The sequence below is a fragment of the Lissotriton helveticus genome, chromosome 1_2 (genome assembly GCF_964261635.1).
Source record: "Lissotriton helveticus chromosome 1_2, aLisHel1.1, whole genome shotgun sequence".
NCBI lineage: Eukaryota > Metazoa > Chordata > Amphibia > Caudata > Salamandridae > Lissotriton > Lissotriton helveticus.
Window position 1 is genome coordinate 212,026,694 of NC_136058.1, and position 26,265 is coordinate 212,052,958.

The 26,265-nt window shown below is 43.9% G+C and overlaps 1 protein-coding gene across 1 annotated transcript in view; it reads right to left on the minus strand.

The window, feature by feature from the left end:
- LOC144799857 (sodium/glucose cotransporter 4-like) overlaps positions 1 to 26,265 on the minus strand; it is an 803,794-nt gene that overhangs the window by 235,041 nt on the left and 542,488 nt on the right. The window contains exon 12 of the mRNA XM_078671442.1: positions 3,087 to 3,302. Coding sequence (XP_078527568.1) covers positions 3,087 to 3,302 — 216 coding nt within the window. The remainder of the gene's footprint in view (positions 1 to 3,086; positions 3,303 to 26,265) is intronic.

Consider the following 26,265-nt stretch of genomic DNA (forward strand, 5'->3'; position numbering starts at 1 on the left):
TGCCAATTATTTCTACTAGCTTAATGAATATTAGTTTCCAATAATTGGCAATCCCTGGACATAACATAGCTAGGTGAAAAAACCCAGCTGGGCATGCTCTACATCTTTCACACTCTGCCTAGTCCTGCAGAGCATACCGGTGCAATCTAGCTGAGGTGTAATAAACTCGATTGAGGAATTTGAAATGGATTAATCTGTGGTGCCCATTCAATGAGACACGCTTCGTGGTCTCACAACAGTAGTGTCATCTAAATTCTCCCCATCTCATTCTGCCACTCCAGTTCAGCCTTGATGTAATAGTTTTTGTGGTAGTCATATGAGATATTATATCTATTGGAAACTATCTTTGTGGGCTAGTCTGTTTGTAGTAGATAAATGAAGGCTGCCATTTCCGGCAGCTCCAACATTTCATCACCTAATGTCTCCCTCAGTGCATGTCTCACTCTTTGAAAGTGGAATCGTGCGACTATTGTGTTTTTATGCCCATCTGCCTCTCTCTCAGCCCACCCCTGCGCCTTGCCCTCCATAAATAGGTCACCTATAGTATTGATGTTCATTGATTTTAGAGCGCATATTACCTCCTTCTACCTGCCTAAAGGTAGCCATTGGCACTATTCTATTGGAGTCAATGGCGTGATAGTATAGCACCTGCCTGCTTTTTAAGTCGGTATCGCCAGGCATGCATGACAGCATTTACTGAGTCCTGGGCTCTGCTTTTTTGGATGGGGGCTTTAAACATTAGTGCCGGGAGTAGGGCGGGGGCCACTACTGTTTTCTCAATCTGCAAATGGGGGGGCCCTGTTATATCTTGAATCCAGTGGTACGCATGTGAACTTTGCGCAGCTTTGGTAATACAAATCTAGGTCTGGGGCTCCTAGTCCCCTCATTGAATATGGCAGTGTTAGTGTATATCCCAATTGAATCTTGCCTGCTTCCCCGCCCAGGCCAGTGTAACCAGTACCAATTTAACTACTTTGAAAAAGTGCCCCAGTAGTACCATCAGAATATCTATATAAATAAAAATGTAACTGTTCGTTTGTTCATAATCTCAAATCTCCGAAAGTTCTTCACCGATTGCTTTGAAATTTTGACACAACGTTGCATTCGTATATGCGGGTGTTTTTATATACATAACGTTGTATACGAAATGGAACACTATCCTGGGTCAGATTGAACCAATCGTGATGGTCCATCCAGGTATTTATGCTTAAGTGATGAGCAACCCCTAAGGTGTTGGTTAGCTCTCTCCACTTTCAACTGGGGGGGACACATGTGAGACCTGTCAGCCGTTGGGGCGTCTTCCTTCAGAACGTTTTTCCTTCATCTTCCATATTTGCTGAGCTCATTTTCGCTGGCCTTAGGACTCAGTGTACTTTACCACTGCTAATCAGTGCTACAGTGCATGTACTCACTCCTTAAAACACGGAAACATTAGCTAATTTCTAATTAACATATGTAATGTACTGTTAAGTCTCTAGTGGAATTGCACTGCATGTGCCCAGGGCCTGTAAATTAAATGCTGCTAGTGAGCATGCAACACTGTTTGGGCTACGAACTTAAGTAGCCCTTCAAACATGTCACCATTGAGGAGCCTATGTGTGCAGTTTTAACTGCTGTTTCATCCTGGCAAAATAAGCCTTTTTCCAGGCCAAACATTCCATTTAATACATATAAGTCACCCCTGGGATCGGCCCTGGACAACTCAGAGGGCAGGTAGCAGTGCATTTAAAAAGTAGGACTTTTAATTTTCAATCAAACCTTAAAAACTACGCTAAGAAATTAAAGGTATCCCAGATAATCACCTGTAGAAAGCAGAGCATTGTCAGCAATCAGTAGAGGAAAACTATTTTAGGATCTGTAGGACAGTGATTAATAATAACATGGATTCCATCAGCAAATTGAAGTGATTATTGGAGAAAGATTTTGGCTTACTCGATATGGAATACACTGATGCTCATAGATACCCTCACGGTGACTATCCCATCTGGATTTAGAATGGTACATTTGAATATTTTTTTTCAAGTACTTCACACATTGTTATGACATTTCCATTCAAATCTAAATCTTCCATCTCCCTGCTCCTTCATTTTTTCAATTTAGACTAATCTATGGCTGCCTCCACAAAATACAGCAGTACCCAAGATGGCAGGTTTTGTGCATAACCATTATCCCGACTTTCCTGAACTTTACTCACATGCAGAAAGTGGTGTCCCTGAATGGTCTCCAAACATTTGGTCCATTGGTTCCCAGCTCTTGGCCTGGGCAAATATATTTTGTCTGATAAAAGTAGTTAATAAAGGTATATGTTTTTTACTTATAATGTGAGGAACATGTAGATAAGATGACAATCTCTGCTTAAAGTAACATGTCTTGCTGGTAAATGTTTTACTGCTTATATTTATATTTTCTCTTACTGATTAATAATGTCTGGAATGTCTAGAAACAACCATTAGTTGTGTGATGTGTGCTGATAAGAAGTTCAGTAAACCTGACTAAACTAATCAAATAGTACATTAAAGAAAATGTGCCTTCCTTGCTGGTCCAAGGGGTCAACAGATGCTTTTCAAGTGGCCCATAGGATATTATTGTGTTTTAGTTTTGTTTTTTTCTATTACATAGGTTTTATAGAATAGCCGTTTGTACAGAGATCCTCCTAGCTCAATGCATTATTTGGAAGCCAGTGCTAATTTTCTGCTGATGCGCAGAAAGAAACACATTTGTCAAGAGGTGCATACAGTTTTGTTGAAAATCCATAATTTCAGAATCATTGGTTACTAGAGTAACTTGAAAAGGCCTTGAGAGTGCTACAAAATGATCTTAGTCTCAAATTCGATCATCATACAACGCAGACACCCTTACAACATGCTGCAAGGGTGCCTGAGGATAGCAAGCCCATTGTGTGCCAGCACTAAAAAAAGACATGAATGTGCTATATTATACTAAATACAGCTAATTCCTGCCCTTTCCCTGTTACGTAGTGAAGTGCATCAAAGTGGCTTGCTGCACTGTATAACTTATTGATAAATATGCCCCCAGGTTGGGAATGTTCTCAATGAATCCATTTTAAAAGTGGTAAATATACTTACGCTTTCTTCTGGGATTCGAGGGGTACATAGGCTCACAGCTATACTGATATTGCAGGTCAGTGCAAAAAGGATAAAAGCGAAATGTAGATAGTGGACATCTTTCAGTACAGAGGGACGTGTGTCCACCTCACCACAATGCGGTGCTTGATAGATGAAGTCCATGATCAGGCGGATTGCTCCAACAACTAATCCAATGATGAGTCCCCAAAAAGCACCCTGTGAAATGAAGAAGATTAAAAAAGAGATTGTGACCCTCAAACCTTACTCTTTGAGATATCCTATACGGAGATATCATTTATTTAGAGTGAATCATATGCTTTTAAATAACAGCCAGGTGTAAGTGTTTTTGCCAAACAATGGTAAAAAAATGCATTGTAGAAACTAAGTTTAGAAGTCATTTTGTGACTAGTACATGGTTGAAGTAGAACCCATTGTTGAGGTCAATGCAATTCTTTGGAACACAAATGTATTTTCCTGAAAAGAGTACCTAGCTTTAGTAACGAGCTAATAATAATTAACAATTTGGAGGCAGATGAATTGATGAACGAGGTAGTAAGGGTGAATTTAAACAGCAAACTTGAAAGATATCCTAGTGCATATGTAGATGAAGCTGGTGATACATATTGAATAAAAAAGTGAACATCACCTGCGAATACTTACAGAAACAAGGGGGCCGATTCACAGAACTAACTTAAGACAAAATCCTAAACTTACTACTTTTGGTATTCACAGAAGTTAGGATTTTGTCTTAAGTTTGTCTTAAGACAGACTTAAGACAGACTTAAGACAAAATCCTAACTTAAGTCTGTCTTAAGTTCGTCTTAAGCCAAACTTAAGACAAAATCCTAACTTCTGTGAATACCAAAAGTAGTAAGTTTAGGATTTTGTCTTAAGTTAGTTCTGTGAATCGGGCCCCATTATGTGCATGTCAATGAAATCATTTGGTTCCACAACTGTATCATTAAAGATTTGTGAGCCTATTAAAAACGGTAAATTTACACATGAATACTTGTGTAGATTTACTCTTACACTTTGTAATACAGTTTCTTCTTTTCTCTATTTACCATTTCCTGAGTGTAAATTTACTGCAAAAGGTGGAAACGGAACCTAATTAAAAAATATAAATTACTACTAGCAATTTTTCACAAATTGGCACAGTTTTTCACAACAGAGGCAAAGACATCCTATGGTAAATACAGAGAACATATAAAACAATGTATTAAATGTAAAATAAATAGTAAATATATTATAGTCCAATTATTAATGCAAATGAATGATTTATATTTATTTTAAAGGTAGAACAAAATAAAACATTAGATAATACTACTCAGTTTACTAAATATGTAATTAGTTTAAATATACTAAATTAAATTAGCACACTAAATTGAATTACATTAAACAATAGTGTTGTTTTATAAGAAAACTCACCTACAGTAAAAGTTATATATTTATTTATTATATATTAAAAACATAGGTATATAATAGGAAATAATTAAAATATTTATATAATTAGCCTATTTTATTTTAAACAGATGAAGTTACTTTTATATAATTAAAATAGGGTATTCAAATATTTTATCCTGAAAAAGATGTTTTTTTTTTAAGTTCCTGTCTCTATTATTTTCATTGGGAGGGTTTTGCAGTACCAACAGCTGGTCATGTGTGGTGTTGAACATACTGTAGGTCTGAGCAAGAGTACATTTACTACTGTTCTGGGCCGTTTTTGGCTGTAGTAAATTTAGAGGTGCAATTTGTAAATAGCATTGGGCTCGCTCTTTTATGGCTGGTTGTCTTTCCTACCCAAAACCCCGCCTTATCCCTCCCATAACCCCTACCATTTAGTAGTAAGCAGTCCCAATTTTCCAGCCACTCCCCCAGTCTCTCCTACATTTACAACTAAGGGCCTCATTACGATGTCGGTAGGAAAGGCTCCGAATGGCATTCGGAATTTCCTAACCCATGTTGGAACCTATGTTTCTGACCAACTCAGAAACATTTCCATCCTATCGATTAGGATAGAAGGTAACCGTTCAGTCTTTCCAACTTGGTTCCGACCGGTAGCGGAGACTCTGAGTCAGTCCTAGCTGAATCATACACGTCTATGGACTGCGTTTCCGACAGACGTATTACAAGGTGGAGAAGTGTGGCTCAATGGTTAGAGCGGCAGACCCTGATGCAGAGGTCTAGCCCGGGACCAGGGTTCAATTCCCCGCCTCGGCGGGTCTTGGGCTAAAAAAAAAATTCCACGGACCTGATAATTCTCGCCTCGGTGCCTATTCCAATCATGGAGTCCCACTCTGCAACTCTGGGCAATAGCTTGCTTAATCTCCACAACGGCCCCCACAACGCTAAGGATGCCCGGCCTCCACCTTGGGGGTGCCCAGGAGTGGACACCTCACAGGGAAAGCCAGGATGGGTTCCACAGCTGTATTCGTACAAGCGCCTTGAGACCCTTGCGGGTGAGTAGTGCGCTATACAAGTATCAATTTACAATTTACAATGTCAGAATTGGACAGACTTAGCTAATCAGTCTGTCCGACACAAAATGGCTGCCAAAAACTGACTTGGGAGGCCCGTAGCAGGCCCCCTTTCACCTAGAGGCCTTTGGTTGGGGCCCATGTAGGTACCCATGGGACCTATCTTCACAACCATGCAGAGTGTGGCAGGTACCCTATTTTCAATGTGGTGTACGATGGAAGGGTGTTCGGAAACATCGTAATCAGTCGGTCTTACTCGCCTAACCCGAGACGGTCAGAAACGATTCCGACAAGGAGCCGGTCAGAATGCTTTCCAACTGACATCGTAATCAGGCCCTATGTAATAAACCTACATGTGTGAGGATATCCCTAAAACAAACATAGGGCATGTGGAGATTTCTACCAGTAGGTTTGTGAATAGCATTTTGTAAAGTAGTCCTACCTTACATACTATTAAATGCAGTTTGTGAATCACGCCATCAGTGCTTAAATCAACAATTTAATCCTCAAAGCAAATGGTAAACATGGATGGTACAGACTAAAATAGAGAATCCTGATTTAAGAACACCTTTAAAGGCATATATTACATCAATGTATGTATACAATACACATGTTAACATTTAGCATGAATCCAGGTGGAATCACACAAGTTAATTGCACGCTACAAAGCATGCCCCTGGGAGCTGTGGAATATGTAGAATGCACAGGGGCTAGAAAATAATATGAAAACACATTTGTGCATATTAATATTAGATAATCGCTGATAGGTTTAGTGTAGTAGGAGCTCTGCCATAGAATGAAGTTGCAGCATGGTTACTCAGAGGTACATACCATCAATAACTGAATGAGGACTGCGCGAGAGAAAATAGTTTTCAAATGATATCTATTTATTAAAGCAATTCTTGAAGTCAGTTTGAAAGACAGAAAAATGGCACCTTATTTATGAATACAATAAACAAAAATGACTACAAGGTTATGCTTGATTAGTGGTAGCCTGTAAGTGTCTTTCCAACAGTTTCTTACACAGAAAGTTAAAGCAACCCAAATAGAAAGTGTGTGATCACTTTATAAAGAATTCACGGAGGTCGAGGAAAAGAAAGACAATATTGAGAGACGGAAAATAGATGATAGGTTTGGGTGTACAATTAAATCAATGAGCATAGAGTGAGAAGATCAAGAGAATAAAGGCACTTGAAGACAATACACAGATAGCAGGATATGGAGAAACATCAGTATGATAGGCAAGAGAAAAGAGAATACAGACAAATACATTTTTAATAGTTTGGAGAGGAGTGATATAGTATTTTGGAAGACTAAAATATAAAGTCCATTGGCACAGCCAATTGGTCTGGCCTTTCACACAGCTTTATGATCTCAAGTAATTACTAGATGTACTTCTCAAGTCAGAAGCAGCTGCTTAACAAGTCTGTCACGAAACTGCAATAACGCTGAATGTTCCTAAACATCTGTCTTGAGTATGCTACAACTGTTTCAAATGTCCTTCACAAATTGCAGGGGTAATGGCTTCAGTAAAAAAAGTACATATCCACTTATACTTGTCTAATACATTGTGCATAGTTTCAACAGGTAAATATGCCAATGCTGATATATGTTCTGTGTTTGAAATGGCCCTTTCTGTAGGGTCACCCCCAAACCTTTTGCCTTCCTCCTTTCCTTTTTGCTAAGTTCGTTTTTGTTGGCTTTAGGAATCTGGGCATTTTATCACTGCTAACCAGTGCGAAAGTGCATGTGCTACCTTCTTCAAACATGGTAACATTGGTTATCCCCAATCAGCATATTTAGTTTAGCACTGATGGTGCCACCCACGTAAGTAGCCAAACATGTCTCAGGCCTGTCATTGCAGAGCCTGTGTCTGCAGTTTTAAACTGTCATGTCGACCTGACAATTTCAACCTGTTTTCCAGGCCCAAGCCTTCTTTTTAATACAGATGTCCCCCCTAATGTAGGCAGGCCCTGTGCAGCCCTAGGGCAGAGTGCAGTATCTTTAAAAAGTTGGCCATGTACTTTTAAGTTTTACATGTCCTAGTAGTGAAAAACTCCTAAATTGGTTTTTTTCACTGTGGTACGGCTTATTACTCCCATTGGCTAACAATGGGGTTACCTTATTACATAGTATAATTTCCAATTGGGAAGAGACAAGATCACCAAGTGTGGTATCGCTGGAATCACAATTTAAAATCCCAATTAATGGTGGAGTTACATTTTTAATTGTAGTTATGAAAATGGCACTTTTATGAAGTTCTTCATTTGCCCTATTTTAGTTCCATTACAGGAAAAGCTTTACTTCGTTTCTGCCATGCCCGGGACACGTTGTTAACTTCTGACACAACCCGCCGTACCGACATCCTGCACTTCAATGCTGCCAATGGCTTTGGGCTTCCTTTATCTAGTTTGGTACGTACAACAATGCACTTCTAATTATTATATTTTACAGAGTGGTATGACTGCCCCCCTGGTTAATAATCCTCACTTATATTGTGTTTGGAAATTTAGAGTCCATGTGTCTCTGGTTGAAGCGATCAGTCACCAGGTATTGTCTCGAATCTTTGTTCATCTACTGCACTGGACATTACTGGGAACCCCTCATAGCCATTGAGCATCTTGGGTAAGAAGTTTGGATATTGTGCCTTGTCCTTGTCCCAGCTCCCTTGTAAACATACATTGGCTGCTTCCTGCATTAATTATGTTAGGTATGTGAGCTTTAAGTTTTTCCTTCCATTTGGGTTTATTGTAGCATATCTTCTGTTCGGTTAAAATTGTAGAGGCACTGTCTAATTGGATATTTCAATTCTAAGAACCCGTAGCCTGTAACTGAGAGGGCCGAATACTGGACTCTGTCTCGCTCCCCTGGGAGCACAGAACAATAGTTTACTGCAATTTTAGCCCCTGGCATCCCCAGTGATCCCTTGGTTGGATATGTGGCAGGATTGTATCTTGAATTAGGTACTTTTACCATTACCTTAGTTTTAGGTATGACCATAGTATGGTAAACATGTTTGCATTGAGCACTGTATGTCTTGAATTGCAGTGGTAATTATCAGAATTTCACATTTGCTCGTATATGGATGCGTGCCCCTGACTTCTCTGCATGTCGTTCTGTAATGAGCTGGTTCCATGCATGGAGGTGACACAGCAGAAGTAGCCGAGAGATGTCTTTATGATATTTATTAGGTTCTTAACCCCATCAGGATCAGCCTGCTAGCTTCTCAGCCCATCTTCCAACTGTCTACACTCACATCAGGCACCCAAGCATTCCGCTCATGTCCATCATACCAACATTCCACACAGAACATTAGCTGAGCAGCTAGGTACAAGGTAAAGTGGAACACTATAAACATAACATGAAGATACTACACATAGGCCTGGGCGTCAAATTCCGTTCCGCTCGCGGAAATTACGATAATTTGACATTTTCGCGTTCCGTGGAGAGCGCGAAAATGTCAAAATTTCCGCAATCTGCATCGACTGGGAATTTTTTTTCTTACTCGCGCTGTAAAAATAAGTTCTCGCGCACACGGTCTTCTTACCTGAATCCCCGCATTCGCCGACAAGTTTTCCCGTTCCCGTCACGTTCTCCACGAGATGTTGGATTGTTGGTAGCCATTACAAATATCTCGGGAGAGTTTGCGCCCGCGATCACGTCATTCGTCTTGCGATCACGTCATTCGTCTCGCGATCACCTCATTCGTCTCGCGATCATGCACCGCGAGAGTATGAGATCTCGAACACGTCATTCTCCACCGCGAGCGAGAGCAGGAGGACGTGGACACGTCATATCGAATGCGACAAGGAGAGAGAGAACCCGAACACGTCATTCTCCACCACGAGCGAGAGCGGGAGGATGTGAACATATCAAACGTAACGCGGAGCGAGGGAACCCGAACACATCATATCCAACGCGATAGGGAGCGAGAAAATGCGATCATGTCATTTTGGACGCGCCATCGACATGCAGCGGAAGTAATGTGAAGCTCGAGAGCTGGAAAATGAAACATTTTTAATTTGGAGAAGAATATCAGCTCTAGCAGCATGAAACCTTCTGCAAATGATAAGGTGGGGAGAGGGAGGAAGTGCCACAGAATCTCCAACTTCCTGTTCCTGTCCAGCAGGCTCCTCCCAGTGCTTTGTCCATCTGCTCATTCTGCCTTTGGATTCTGAGCTGGAAAGATCACTCTTTTTGTCTGCTACATCATTGCAATGGGATTTGAGGATTTTTGAATTAGATATTTTACAAGTAAGTGGTTGTTGTGTCTGTTTGGGGGCATTGCAGTTGTTGCAACTACAATTTAATTTTGGTAACTATCATTCTTTTTTTTTTAAATGTTGTGGGTAGTAGTAGTCAGTAGTAGGCCCGAGCTAGTCATGGCCTCATGGGTGTGTGCATGATGAGGCAATGGTTCCTTTGGTGTTTTTTGAATGTATTTCATTTTCAAGCATCATTTAGGGCCTGGATGGCATTGGATTGAGTTGGGAAATTTGTTTTTTTGGGGTGGGTTTTCTGTTGTTGGGCCTGGCCTTGTGGCTTTTGCCCATTTAGAAGCCTAGGCCTGCAAGCTTGTCTGGCCATGTCTGAACATGCCTGCTTCCATCCGGTAGGCTCGGAGCAGGTAGCCACAGCTTTATTAATCAAGTGTTTCTGTGTGGTCTGTTGAATTTAGACATCATTTAGGGCATGGATGGCATTGGATTGAGTTGGTAAGTGTGTTTTTTTGGGGTGGGCTTTCTGATGTTGGGCCTGGCCATGTGACTGGTGGCCATTTTGAAGCCTAGGCCTGCAAGCATGTCTGGCCGTGTCTGCCAACAGGCCTGCTTTCATCCAGTAGGCTCAGAGCAGGCAGCCACAGCTTTATTAATCAAGTGTTTCTGTGTGGTCTGTTGAATTCAGACATCATTTAGGGCATGGATGGCTTTGGATTGAGTTGGAAAGTGTGATTTTTTGGTGTGGGCTTTCTGATGTTGGGCCTAGCCATGTGGCTGGTGGCCATTTTGAAGCCTAGACCTGCAAGCTTGTCTGGCCTTGTCTGCCAACAGGCCTGCTTTCATCCAGTAGGCTCAGAGCAGGTAGCCACAGCTTTATTAATCAAGTGTTTCTGTGTGGTCTGTTGAATTTAGACATCATTTAGGGCATGGATGGCATTGGATTGAGTTGGCAAGTGTTTTTTTTTTTGGGCTGGGCTTTCTGATGTTGGGCCTGGCCATGTGGCTGGTGGTCATTTTGAAGCCTAGGCCTGCAAGCTTGTCTGGCCTTGTCTGTCAACAGGCCTGCTTTCATCCAGTAGGCTCAGAGCAGGTAGCCACAGCTTTATTAATCAAGTGTTTCTGTGTGGTTTGTTGAATTTAAACATCATTTAGGGCATGGATGACATTGGATTGAGTTGGCAAGTGTGTTTTTTTGGGGGGGCTTTCTGATGTTGGGCCTGGCCATGTGGCTGGTGGCCATTTTGAAGCCTAGGCCTGCAAGCTTGTCTGGCCTTGTCTGCCAACAGGCCTGCATTCATCAAGTAGACTCAGAGCAGGTAGCCAAAGCTTTATTATTCAAGTGTTTCTTTGTGGTCTGTTGAATTTAGACATCATTTAGGGCATGGATGGCATTGGATTGAGTTGGCAAGTGTGTTTTTTGGGGGTGGGCTTTCTGATGTTGGGCGTCTTAAAGACATGCCTTTGTTGTGTGTGTCTGGTGTGTGTTGGTGTGCAATGCATGCACCCTGCAGACTTTTCTGGGGCCTGTGAACTTTCGTATTTGCATTTTGTTGCATTAAAAAGGCAGAACAGTGTGCTTTAGCATGCATCCTTTGCCTGGATTTTATAGGCCTTTTGTCCTCAGCTCCTGCTGTTTCCCAGGTCCCCTGCTAGTTGTTTGTGATTTGTGAGTGTCCATGTGGCTGGTGGCCTTTTTTTTGTTGGGAGTTATTAGTGTCCTGCTTTTGCCATATAGGCCTGCATGGATTTCCTATTGGCTTACTGCTTCCATCCATCCACCCCCTTCGCCAGCAGCAACTCCATGAATGATGTGATGCTCAAATAATTTAATGGCAGATAGGGTCCACCCCACTTCCATTACATTTTTATTTTGGTGGTTCATATTCTCTTTCCTATCCTTCCTGAGAGTGTAGTGTGTGTACACAGTAGTATAACATAGCCCTTGTTGACAAAGTTCAGAAATGGCTAGACTATTTCTTTTGTTTGCACTAGTACAGTAGTAAGTAACTGAACCACAACAACAAATGCAACATTTCACTGATGTTCTTCTCGTGGCTTATTTGCTTTTAGGTGCACAAAAAGACAGAGGAGGAGGTGTCATCATCATCACCCGTTGTACTGCCAGCCAGACAGAAGTCCTGCTGCACATCACGTCCACGTGTGACCACAACTTGTTGTGCATCTGCGTCCTACCTGAGATCTGAAGAAGATGGCACCAAAGAAAGGTAACAGGTCCAGTACCAAGAGAGATGCCGGTGAGAAGAAGGAACAGAAAAAGGAAGTGCCATTAACCACGACTGGTGTGCAGGCCAATGTTTTTTTTGGGACCAAAAAAGTTACGCCTGCAGCAGCGTTGTCCGGGAACCAAGCTGGGAGCAGCACCTCCACACCAGCAGTCCAACACCACCAACCTAGGCCCAAACCCTTGAGTGTTGCAGAGGTAGCCAGTCTACTAACGAGCAGGGATGTTGAAATGTCATTATCGCAAAGTAGTACGCAATCAACGCAGACGGAAACTCAGCAGATGAGTGAGCAGACACAACAAGAACATCAGCAGCCGCAACAAGAACAGCTGTAGCTGCAACAGGAGCAGCCGCAACAAGAACAGCAGCAGCCGCCGCAAGAACAGCAGCAGCCACCGCAAGAACAGCAGCAGCCGCCGCAAGAACAGCAGGAGCAGCCGCAAGAACAGCCCACAGTAGTAGTTGCTCCTGACGTAGGGGCATTTCAGGAAATTGAGCTTCCTGCAGACAAAGTGGAGCAAATCACTGTTTCAGAAGATCTATTGTCTTTCTGACCACCAGCAAGGAAAAGGAGGCTTAGTCCATCATCTTCTTCTTCAAGCCCCGCTTCTAATGATCATGATGACACTTGGCAGCCACCAGCTCAGACTGAGAGTGATGCACGCCACAAGACAATGCTTCTGAAAAGGAAGGTTCCAGAAAAACTTAGAGTTATGGAGGTAGATGTAGAAGAGGGGGATGATGTTGATGAAGACAAGCCAGTCATCACGCACATCACTCCCGCCCCAAAGGGGATGGAGATCAACATTCTCACCCTATCCAGAAAGGATGCTACTGAGCCGGATGTAGCACGGATACCACCAAAACAGTTTACACCACCACGACCTCCAGTTGCCATATTTTCAAAGGTCCGGCAGGGACCTACTACATCCAGCTCAACCATATCAGTAGGTAGTGAAGTGGCACATTCAGCAGTGCCAAAAAGTTCTCCTCCCCAGTTTGGGACTTCTTTTCTGTTAGCACCAAGGAGGAGAACGTTGCTATATGCTCAATTTGTCGCACAGGTGTTCGGCGCGGTAACTTTGATACAAACTATTGTACCGGAGGCCAAGCAAGTCATCTCAGAATACACCACACTGTTGTGTGGGAGATTCACCTACTTCACTTAAAACAAAGGAGAAAAACTCAACCCATTGAAGTTGGTCATGAAGAATCAGGGGACGATATTATTGCGGTGAAAGGTGAGGAAGAGGGAGGCATTTCTAGCCCTGTCCCCAGTAGTGTAGTGGGACTGCCCACATCCTCCTCAGGAACATCTGAGTGGCACCGCAGTAAGAGCCATACTTAGAGTCAGGCTGAGACACCAAGGCGACCGAGTACCGCAATCAGACCAACTGCGTCGTTGAGCCTAAGTGGGTTAATGAAAACAACAACACCACAAAGGAAAGTAATCCACCCTACCATTGAGAGCATGCTTAGGTTGGAGGGGCAGTTCCAATGCAACCACCCAACGGCGCGGTTGTACAATGCAAAGCTGGCTAAAATGTTAGCACTGGACCTTCTCCCTTTTTCATTTGTGGAAGGGGTGGGTTTCTTTGAATTTGTGCCAGCCATCTGCCCTAAATGGAATGTTCCCAGCCGGTCCTATTTCGCAAGAATTGCTGTTCCGGCACTACATCATGATGTGTTGGAATTGGTTGGACAAGCTTTGCAGCAGAGTGCTGTTCACAATATCCACCTGACAACAGACATGTGGACCAGTTGCCAAGCCACAGATTACATGTGCATCACTGCACACTGGGTCTCTTTTGTGGGGGGTAGAGATAAGCTATCTGAAGGAGGTGCTGTTGACACAGAGGAGATTTTTAAAGCTACTCGGAAACATGCAACTGTAGCCATGTTCGCCATGGAGAAATCTCATACTGCTATAAACATTTTGCAAGAGTTTTGCAGCAAGGATTTTCAATGGCTGCACCCAAGAGGGCTTAGTATTGGTTTTGTTGCCACAGATAACAGCAGTAATGTACTTAAGGCCATGGACCTTGGTTCCTATTTCAGGGTTCCGTGTTTGGCCCACTTCATAAACATTATAGTTCACGACTTTCAGAAAAAAGAACCCATAGTCAGCAACTTACTAACCATCTGCCGAAGAATATGCACTCATTTCAGCCATTCTTTTAAAGCTCAGAAGCAGCTGAGGATCATTCAACGTGAATATAAGATGCCAGTCAAAGCACTCATCCAGGAGATGGCAACACGTTGGAACTCAACGTATTACATGCTTGATCGTCTGTTTGAGCAGTACAGGTCACTCAATGAATATGTCATGCAAATACTGGATGCTACTGTGAAAGGCATGACCCTTCAGATGGACCAATGGTGCCTAGTTAAATGCCTGACTGAGATGCTACGTCCTTTTGAGGTCTTCACACGTGAAGTCAGCAAGGAGGACTGTACAATGGGCCAAGCTATCCCCTTATTGCAAATGCTAGAGCATCAGGTGAAGAAGGTGTCTGAATCATACAAAGGTGTAGAGGACAAAAAGTAGGCCTATGACTTGGTGGAGAGCTTAGCCCGTTGCTTAGCTGAAAAAAAAAGTATGCAAAATAACATTTTGTCACAAGAACATTACATTTCTGCCACAATTCTGATCCACAGGCAAAATTGGGACTGAAGACATTCATTCCTTCTTCAGAGATGGATGTTGCCCGCTACAAAACTTGGATAGCTGAGGCAGCGAGTAAGTTGGAAAATGAACGGCTGCTAATTAAATGCCCGCAAGATCAACCCGCAAGAAGTACTGCAGCAGGACATGCGGTATCAAGTGCAACTTCGGAGGCTGAGGGCTCACAACACTCACCATCACTATCGACAACAGCAACAATAACTGGATCATTAGGCCCAGTAGAATCGTTACACGATTGCCATTTTCAGTTAGGCATTAATAAGCACAGTGCTGATGCACAGAGAAAAGAGCCTGAAATGTTAGCAGCAGCACCCCTGAACATTGAGTGGATGGTCCAGGCCTATCTGGACGACCCAACAGAGGTGTACATTGATCAAAACCCATTGCAGTATTGGTATAGGAAAAGGGCTGAATGGCCACTGCCCAGCAGGCTGGCGATAAGCTATCTGGCTTGCCCTGTCGCAAGTGTCTCATTCCGAACGTGTGTTCAGTGCTGCTGGTTCCATTGTAACAGTGAGAAGGCCCAGTCCCTTGCCCAAAAATGTGGAGAGGTTAACAATGATCAAAGTGAATCGGCACTTCATACCACCGAATTACACAATACATGAAGCAAGCGAGGAAGATGAGGACAGCAGCTCAGGTGACGGAAGTAGTGTGTCAAATAATCACCTACTACTGGCTGAACCCCCAGAGTTTAAGGACGAGCTAAACTTCCCTGACAATTAGGCTTGCACTTACTGTTTTCCTCCCTTATTTTCCTTTATTTGTGTGTCTGTCGTCCCGGTTACAAACTTTGAATCACAAGAAATCCATTACCACCATATTCTACTCTTCTTGTTTCAATATACATGTTTCAGGTGTCTGCATTTGACAGTACAGTCCTCCAAATCCAGCTCCTCCGCTCCATCATACTGAATCTCCCTAAATCCATTGCCCTCATGATCATTCGATGAAGGAAAATAGAAGAAAAAATAAAAACTTTCCTAGTCCTACCAAAAGAAGTGGAACATGTTGATGACTACTATAGCTATCCTCCTTTCAGAGCCGAGAGAGACTGCCCATTAACTGAAAATGAGATGGAACAGTTAATGATTGCTGCCGTGCGTTGGACGCAGACTGAGTGATTTTGTTGTTGTTTGTTGTGCATGAAGTTATTTCACTGTGCACTAATCATCTTTCTACAGTACACATCAAACGTAACTCAAGACAATTTTCCCCTTCTTGCAACTATTTTTACTAATACATTTGTACTTCTACTGCAGCTTGATACATTGCTTTTCATTGAATACAGGAAGGGGACTCAATCTGCACACTGAGTATAACAACAGCACCATCCATGATGATGATGGCGAAAAAGATGGCCCGTTAACTTAAGATAAGAACGAACAGGTAATGAAAAATGAATGTCATGCATTGGACACCTGACTCTGAGCGATTGGTGTTTGTGTTTTTGTTGTTTGTTTGTTGTGCATAAAGTTAAGTCAAAGTGTACTAGTAGTCTTACTGCACACACTAAAGAGTGACTCAAGTCAACAATATTTCTACTCTTGTTGTATAATAACAAAATTTTAATTCTACTGCAGGCCGATCTTCACAGTCAGTCAGTACAAGTATCGAAGATGATTGATGGAATAATAACAAGTCAGGAGGACATTTTATGAGTGGCATAAAAGGTAAATACATCAACAATAACCACAGCAGACCCAAATGTCTGTGTAGAAGTGGTTGAGTGTAGCCGTGGGATGACTGCGGTGCATTGATTTACTCACTTAAATTGTAAAATGCTATGTTGCTGGAGATGTGCTGCTTTGTCCAACTCTTTAAAAAAAGTACTCTAAAAAAACAGAGGATGTGCTAAGCGACGTGCCGGCCCGTCACTGTGGGCCTGCTCTGTCCTGTTGTTGTTGAAGGTCAATGCTGGAAACAGAATAGAGTAGAAATGATGCATAGATGCGGCCTCGAAAAGTGTTCTTGTTGCACTACACCATAACTTGTGCATTTCTTTCAACTTTGTTTCTCAATATCCCTTTTGTTTTTCTATCTACAATTACAGGTCGGGCCTTGCCCTATACTTGAGAAAACATTACAATGCACACTTACCTTACCAATAAATCTAAATTTTCCAGGTAGGCAGTGGCGACTGGCGACACTCAAGATTGATGGACGAGAGGACCGAGAGGACAAGAGGAATACCGAGATGCAAATCCAGTCCACATTTTAGACCAGGATAACACAGTAACAGTATCAACTTTCATCATCTTTTAAATAGTTTGATTCATTTTGTTTGTTTACAATCTTTACAACAGTGTGTTCTTCTTGTTGTTGTTATTATCATTAGGTTTGCTCTCTGTTTATTATTCATCACTTCCAATATTTAAAAATGTTATTTGCTATCTGTAAGAGTATTAAGCCCGGAACAACTGAACAAGAAGTGTATGTAATCCGGGTCTCCTTATCAATCATCATCATGCATGCATTGCCTTTTTCCCCCTTAACATAGTGATATGGATGCGGTAGTCTACAGAGTTTGTTGTTTGGTGTTTGTCCATGCGTACTGTCTGTTTTTCATTTTCAAACCTTTCCCCAAAGCCCCCCTTCCCGTCCATTTACCAAACCCTAACCCTCTTCCCCCGGGCTGTGTGACTTATTGAGGTGTGACTAAATTCAATGTACACCAATAATTAATCACACGCTTGCTGGGGCGGATGCGGCGAAAGCAACAGTACTTCAATTTCAAGGCAGAGCGATGATCTTCTTCTGCTTGCCCACCCATGAGCAGTATATTTTAGAGGTGATTTTTATTTAACAAAGGAACATATAACTCCTCATTAATTGCTGGCATTGATTGGATTTGTTATCATCCTCATACACAACACTAACTGTTACGCTGTAGACCTAGTCAAGTGACTCAACACAATTATAGTTTGTATATCTGTCTAGTAGGCTATCCCCACCACCATTCTGTTTTGTTGTAAAATATTTTTGCATATTATTTTTGCTTGGTAAGTTCTGTACTGTACTTCATTCTACGACTCCTCGAACAGTCTCTCAAAGGTGACTGCCTCATTTTCTATTTTTGCAAATGTTGTTGCTCTGCCAGTGTCTACTACTACTACCACCACCACCCCAATCATGGCATGTTAGAAAAATGAAACCATCATCACCATGCAGCCATCGCTGTGCCTAAGTTAAACATCAAGCAAAGGTAAGAGAAGTTTGGGGGAGGCATAATTAATAATGGATATGTTTTTAATGAATTCACACACCCCTTTAGTCCAGAAAAAGAATGCATAGACTAGAAGACAAAGACTGAAAGTACTAGTAGGACAACTCAATCAATGAGGGGTGTCGCATCCATCTGTTTGTGTCTTACACAGTCAGCCAATTATTTAAATCAAACACTGGCTTTGGGGGGAACTGCACCAGCAAGGAAACAGTGTGATGTAAAACAGTAACCCCGCCTACAAAACATTAACAACATTGCATGTAAAGTAGAAATATAGATTCAATATAACCCTAACAAAAATAAACTATGTAAAAAAAATACAAAAGCTGACCCACCCCCCTCCCTAACCCCAACGAGAAAGTCTAAATGTCCAAAACCCCAACGCCCAAATCCCACCCACCAAAACAAGAATTAAAAAAGGGGCAATAGACAGGGACTCTATGTGTGGCGGGATTGGAGGACACGCACTTGCTCCTCTAGTCGGGCGACGCAGCGCTTTAGAGCGTGGCAGTTGCAGCCACAGTGGGGGGAGGACCAGAGATGGAAATGCGCTGGAAGGCGGTGGCTGGGGCCCGGGGCACTGGAGGAGGCTTCAAGTGCTGCAGCCTCCTCGTCCTCCTCTTCCAAGACCACCAGTCGCCGATATTCTAGCTGGATTGCCTCCAGCTTGCGGCGCCGTGCCTTGGCGGCCAACTCCTTCCGATCAGGTTTGGAAGGAGTAGCTGTATATCCAAAAGAAAAAACAAGACAAATGTAAAATATACTCTTAGAAAATCATTAAGACAAGTTAATTATGCACATAGTGGCATGGTAGCACTATAAAGCACAGTACATAACATTTGTGGTATGTATCTATCCTCCCACTTGCTTGGGCTTTAACATTTGCATGATTGTTTTTATGCATTTAAACAACCATGCATCAGATTCTTTACTATCAGCCACCTTTGCAATTTGCATGCTTGCATCACACATATCCTTCTCTGTCAGTCATAAATATTAAATCTCGCCCGTCCTTCTTCCATCAAGCCGTCTTCCACTATTTAGTTCAACACCAGGTGATCTGATCTGACTTTTAGTCTTCTCCATAAAACTTTCAAAGCGGAGTTGAAATCACAGATAGATGAGGCCATTGGTTACTCAATACTCCCGCCCCTAATGCCTTTACTAATGCCAATTAAAGGGTGTCTTCACTCTTCAAACGTTCACAACAACTCTTACTTACTTAGGGCACCATTAGGCCGCCTGCCATCCTCCTCACGCTAAAAGGGACCACCCGCCATAGAGGCGGGGGTCCCATGGGGCAATTAGCATGCGCCCCCCACAGTGGCGGGCTCATCCCGTATTTTTAACATTGTGGTGGGCGGTGCAGAAAGCACCGCCCTCCGCAATGCTAAAAATACATGTTGTGCTTTTCCAAGCACAACGTGAAAGGCCCAGCGCGGAGCCTGCCACGGTGTGCTTTGAAAGGCAGGGGGGTACTATAGGTACCCTCCATGGGGGCCCGCAATGGGCCCCCCAAGCATACTCCACATGCCTTTCCTTGGCGCCACGGAAAGAAATTCCAAAATGCAGATTATATGGCGGGTGGTGTGTTTCAAACACCGCTACCATATTGAACCCTTTTCCCCGCGGCCGACATGTCGACTGTGTCGAAAATCGGTGGACGGTTTCAATCTGCCGCGGACCCCCCAGCCATTGTAATATGGTGGGGGGTCTTTTCTACAGGGATGGCGGGAGGATTGTCCCTGCCGGGCCGGCGGTGACTACCGCCGGCCCGGCAGGGGCAATCCGCCCGCCATACTAATGGGGCCCTAAGTCTCAGCAGTATAGTATACATACAGTACACCCTTGCAGTGAGTGTAATGTCAATAGTTAAGGATTATGAATCTAACTTACCACCGCCCGCCACTGGTGCTGGCACTCCCCCTACCGCTCCATCGGCATCAGCAATTGCTGCATCCTCTCTCTCCGCATCGCCTTCACTACTGGCCCCACCAATGCTGGTCGGTAGTGCGCCTAGAAAACATTACACATTTTTTAGGCGTCATATACACCTCCCCCTATTGGTCAGTAGCAAGATTGAAAAATGTGTTAAGGGTCCCTAGGCTCATTCTAGCCTTTGCTTAGTTAGCCCGAGCCATGAAACCATTTTACCTTTGTGTCTTTTATTTTTGCACATGTGACGTTACCTTGCAGCTTGTTGTATAAGACACCTTTGAGCCCACATGACCTCATACTGCTACTGTCTAAGCGCTGCGTACAAGCGGTCAACCAAAACATTAACAGTCCACTTTTTTATGAAGTTCTGGTGTACTGTTGTTAGTCCATATTGCGTATCCATAAATGCTTCACTTTTTGGCACGGCTGAGAAATGCTTGCAATATACTAACGTGCACCATTTCATTTTTCGCATTACAGACGGAAGATTCCCTTCTACGAACCAGAGCTTTGCAGAGCGTATGATTCAACAACTACCAGTACTAGCTTCTTCTAAGGTGAGGGGTCCCCAGAATTCACTCAGAGATTTTCATTTATAAATTTATATAAACTATTTTCCTACCTAGGGAATGGTGGTGCTTCCACCACTGTTCAGTTATCATGATTTATTTGCCAACTGTAAGTAAGTGTAACAATGTTTATTGTTTTAATGTTATTGATTTTCCTGTTGGTGCTGCATTATAGAACAACGTACAGAGCTTGTCAATTCAAAATAAACATTTTGAACTTACATAGACTTGATGGTATTTGGTGTAGACTTACACGAGTGAGCGAGCAAAAGGAAGGGTGTGCATGTGCATTGCTTCCACGACTGAGAGGTTGGGTGTGTTATGTTCTGGGTTGTCTACTTGTTGGGTATCTTGGGGGAGGGTTCTGAAAGCTAATAGTTATGACAAGACACAACTATAACTAGTCGGGCAGGGGATTGTGGTGGGTTCAGAACTTCTGATTGAGGTGTGTGAGGAAGGTCCAACCTCCCATCACCGACATCCTATTTTCTTGTGCAAAGTTCTGTATGTGCAAAATCCCTACAACAGTAGTAGTATTTCCTATCATATCAAAATAGTAATAAATCTGGTTGGGCATTTGTTGGTATGAATTGTCAAAGCCTCAAGATTAACAAAGACTCAAAATCAATAAGACTAGATGTAGTACAAGAGGACAACCCAAAGGACTGGACTTTATGGCTAGAGCTACTGGTGAATCTGAGTTTTATTTAAAACCTTTTAAATAAAGAGTGGCCAAATGGGCAAGCTTAGCTACTACAGTACAGACAGACTAATAGTAGTAGTAGTACAGAGAGTCATCATAGCAGAGGCAGGGATAACAAGATTTTCGAAACAGTACAGATCGAAGGATAATTGTTGGTAAAAAATAGCATTATGAAACGGAAACAATAGTTCTGGAAAAATATGGTGCAGTAAATGTTATGGAATAAGAATTAATATTAAAAACAAAAAGACTTACTAGCGCCAGCAGAAGAGCCCGAGTTGGTGTCCTCCTCTTGCTGTTCTTGTCCCGCCAACTGCGCCCCTGTCTGCCTGCCCCTGGGTGCTGAACAGGAAATATATAAAAAAGAGACCAACATTGATAGATGGTATCAAACAAATAAAATATTTTTAAAGAACGGTCAAAAAACACTTATGTAAACAACAATTGCAATAACTAAATTGACCAATCTCATCTGGTCAACAAGTAGTATCGGGGGTTTCGCGGATCGACTACTTACTATTTATCAACACTAATCCAGTCTTCCATTCTGATTCCAGAATAATAGTCCAGCTATTCCAGGCGTGCCAATTGTACATTAAGTATGCATTTCCACTTCTTTTAGTCCTCAACAATGCATATGGTCAAATGGAGGACACATGACTACATTTTTGTATACACCAATTTTTTGGGTGATTGATTGATGCTTATGTTCTGATAGTGCTAAGCCTATTACCACTCATTGAACAAACTAGAAAATGTTCTAATAAAGACTAGGGTACTAGGAGCACGTGACGTAACAGAGGGTGCATCACGCATACCACTAAAAAATTACAAAGTCATATAAAGTAACTAAACCTAAGTATCAATCCGCCACTAGCTCTTAATGACAGGACAAAATAAGGACTAGAGTCACTATAGCATTACGTAACCTAATTTCTCTAAAATAAACTCTTACATAATCATGCTAACAAGTGAGATTAGTAGTAGCGCAGAAGAGCCCCTGTGTCATAACAATCACCGAAGACTTTTAAATGTAATTAACCTGTAATGTAAGCAGCAGCATTCTAGCTTTTTGGACAAAAAAATATATTTGCTATGTAAATATATATTTAACACAGAGCAGAAGAACAGACAAAAAGTAGTAATAATTAAATAGTTACTCACCAAGACCCGGGACCTCCACTCCTAGCAGGTCCAGCAGGTCCTGTTCCTGGTCCAGGATGTCGGACCACCGGTGCGTCAACTGGGCCTGGGAGCGCCGGACCCCAGAACAGCGGAACACTGCCCAGCGCACCTTCCCCCACCGCTGCCGACGCTCCCAGAGCCCGTACCCGGCCCCAGGCCTGCCACCTGCTGCCAGGGTTGGGGGAGGTGGCGCTGCACAAAGAAAATGAGTGCAACCAACTCCACCTCCCCAAATTAGTCCCGTGCCTGCACCCCTTGTGGGCGCCGCCTTCCGCAAGGAAGACGGTCACGGCTCTGGCTGCGGCGAGCCCTACCCTTGGACATGGTTCTGGGGAGAGTGAGACGGGGCAGGAAATAAAAGGTAATAAAATTAAAAAAGTAAGTAAAAGAAATGAAAATAGCAGGCAATAGAAAAAGAGGGGGAAAGTAGGTAAAAAACACACAAAGGTAGACAAATACCAAAAATATAGGAGCAGGAAAATAGTCAGAGAGAAAATAAATAAAAAGATCAAAAAAAGTGTCTTGAAACAAAGGATTGGAAAGGTAGAGGGAGGATTGAAAATCAGGCCCCAGAACCATATCAATAGAGTGAAAAACAAGATGGCCGCGCCCCTTGTGACCACGTGCACAAGTTCGCGCAATATTTTCCCCCCGAGCACGCAAAAAGCGTCGCGAACATGTAAAAGCATTACCGAACAGGAAATACGTACCGCGAACAGGCGTGAGCATGCAATGCGCGACCCGGAACAGGAAGTAAGCATCGCGAGCGGGCGGGACAAGTGAAAACAAGATGGTCGCGCCCATGAGCGACCGCATGGGTAAGTTGGCGAGACGCGATCACGTAGAAAATATCGTGAACGGGCGGGAAAAAAACATCTGCGTCTTCGCAATATTTCCGCGTGTTCACGCAGATTTTTAACATTTTCGCGATAGTGAATTTTGCAAATTCTGTCCACCCCTAACTACACATTCATATTTCGGGGACCACTCCATTTATTAACTTGTACACCCCAGTTGTGTGACAAATATTTTTTTATTTCATTCTCTACACAGAATTTACTGCGTGTACCAATTGCAAGTGAATCATGGTTGTTCCATCATTTAAGAGCCTGTAGTGTGCATTCAGAACTAATTTCTCTTTCTTTTTCTCCCTCTTCCTCTTATCTACTCCCTCAAGTATTCCTACAGGTTGTAATACTGATTTATCATATGTGAATTATGTATTCAGGCAAATAATGAATTGTCCTGATGATCCCATATGTTTAGTGGATCGAAAAATCATCAACTGAATCACTCTGACCCCTATAAGTATGCAAAATAGTTTCTTTGGGTGCAGTAGTGCTGTCTTTAACAAAAAGTGTGACTTTTGATTTTATATAATTGTTGTTGTCACAAACCTGTTTTGTGCCTGTGTGAAATACCTATTGTGTTGCATCCCTTAAAGGGTACATACCACTACAAACCAATTTTATTTTTAGACAAATAAACTACTGGTAAGCTAACTCCTAAAACTCTCCTTGGGCATTATTATTGTGTACCCTGAATATTACTCTCCTTCATTTATGATTAGGGACCCCTGTTCCATGTAGCCTTAAAATTACCGTTGGTTCCTAGGTATCCTTGGCTTTCCCTTGTCTGCATGAAACACTTTTAGAAAATTGGCATTTTCTTATTTTACCCATCTGGTGTCTTTTGCCTGTCTCTGAATACAAGGCAGGGGTGGTTGACCGCTTGACTTTGTGCATTCACTCCAGACAGCCACACACACAGGTAGCTTAGGTAGGACTGACGGGCTATCCACATTTTGATGGGCCAACCTGGGAAGGATGGGAAGGAGAAACTAACACTTACTCCTAAATAGGCTGAACCCTGTCCCCATACAAAGGGCTGCATACACCCCTTTAGTGAGTCTGGAACCAGAGCAGGAAGGGTAAGGACTCTGTGCACATCAAAGGCCTGTTTTTGAAGACTCCCACACATTCAACGTAATAAATGGGTATACGAACTATATACTTGACACCACCAGCTCAATACACTTTGAATCTGTGGATACCCTGCCAGGTAGAAGGACTGCAGTGCTACAGAGAGGACTGCCACTCTGCTGAACTCGCCCCTCTGAGATCCCCACCCAGCAGACCCTGCAGCAGAAAAACACCATGGTTCACCGACGAACTCAAGAGCTCCAAGAAGAACTGTCGAGCCCTCGAGAAAGTCTGGAGAAGGGAACCAACGACGGACAACATGACCACCCTCAAGCTCGCCACCCGGAAACACCACCAACTGATCCGCGCCACCAAGAAAAATACATACAAGGAACGGCTGGACAACAACGCACACAACTGCAAGGAACTCTTCAACATCGTGAAAGAGCTCTCCAACCCCAACGCCGGAAACAATGACATCACCCCGTCGCAAGACCTCTGCAACTCCCTCGCGTCCTACTTCCACAACAAGATCGCGGACATACACAACAGCTTCAGCAACCAACCAACGCAAGCCACAACCGCAACAACGCCACCCACCACCACCCTCCGCACCTGGACTCCGATCAGCACCGAAGACACCATCCGCACAATGAACTCCATCCATTCCGGATCTCCGACTGACCCCTGCCCTCACCACGTCTTCAACAAGGCCGACGCTGTCATCGCACCCCACCTGCGGGACATCATCAACACCTCCTTCGACACCGCCGCCTTCCCTGAGAGCTGGAAGCACGCCGAACTCGGCGCTCTTCTCAAGAAACCCACAGCAGACCCCACCGACCTCAAGAACTACCGTCCCATCTCGCTCCTCCCGTTCCCGGCCAAAGTCATCGAGAAGACCGTCAACAAACAGCTGGCCGCCTTCCTCGAGACGAATGGATCCCTCGACCCCTCACAGTCTGGCTTCCGAGCGAACCACAGCACCGAGACCGCCCTCATCGCTGCCACCGATGACATTCGAACTCTGATGGACAACGGAGAAACAGCGGCCCTCATCCTCCTGGACCTCTCCGCGGCTTTCGACACTGTCTGCCACCGCACCCTAGTACAGCGCCTCGGCAACATCGGGATCCAGGACAAGGCACTGGAATGGATCACCTCCTTCCTCGACGGAAGAAAACAGAGAGTCCGCCTACCACCGTACAAGTCAGAGGCCACCAAAGTCATCTGCGGCGTCCCTCAAGGATCCTCGCTGAGCCCCACCCTCTTCAACGTCTACATGAGCCCCCTCGCGGCCATCGCACGCCAACACAACCTCAACATAATCTCCTACGCCGACGACACCCAGCTGATCCTCTCCCTGACCAACGACCCCGCCACCGCCAGAGCCAACCTGCACGAAGGGATGAGAGATGTAGCCGAATGGATGACGACCAGCCGCCTGAAACTGAACTCGGACAAGACGGAGGTCTTCATCCTGGGCTCCTCGCCCTCCGCCTGGGACGACTCCTGGTGGCCCCCCGCCCTGGGCACCGCACCCAAACCGACGGACCACGCACGCAACCTGGGCTTCATCCTGGACTCCTCCCTCTCCATGACCAGACAAGTAAACGCCGTCTCCTCGTCTTGCTTCAACATCCTGCGCATGCTACGTAAGATCTTCCGGTGGATCCCCACCGAGACGAGGAAGACGGTCACCCAGGCCCTCGTCACCAGCCGACTGGACTACGGCAACGCCCTCTACGCCGGAACCACCGCCAAGCTCCAGAAGATACTCCAGCGGATCCAGAACGCCTCGGCCAGACTCATTCTCGACATCCCCCGACGCAGCCACATCTCCGGACACCTGAGAGATCTGCATTGGCTCCCGGTCAACAAGAGAATCACCTTCCGTCTCCTCACCCACGCGCACAAAGCCCTACACGACCAAGGCCCGAGCTACCTCAACAACCGGATCAACTTCTACACTCCCAAGCGCCTCCTCAGATCAACCAGCCACGCCCTCGC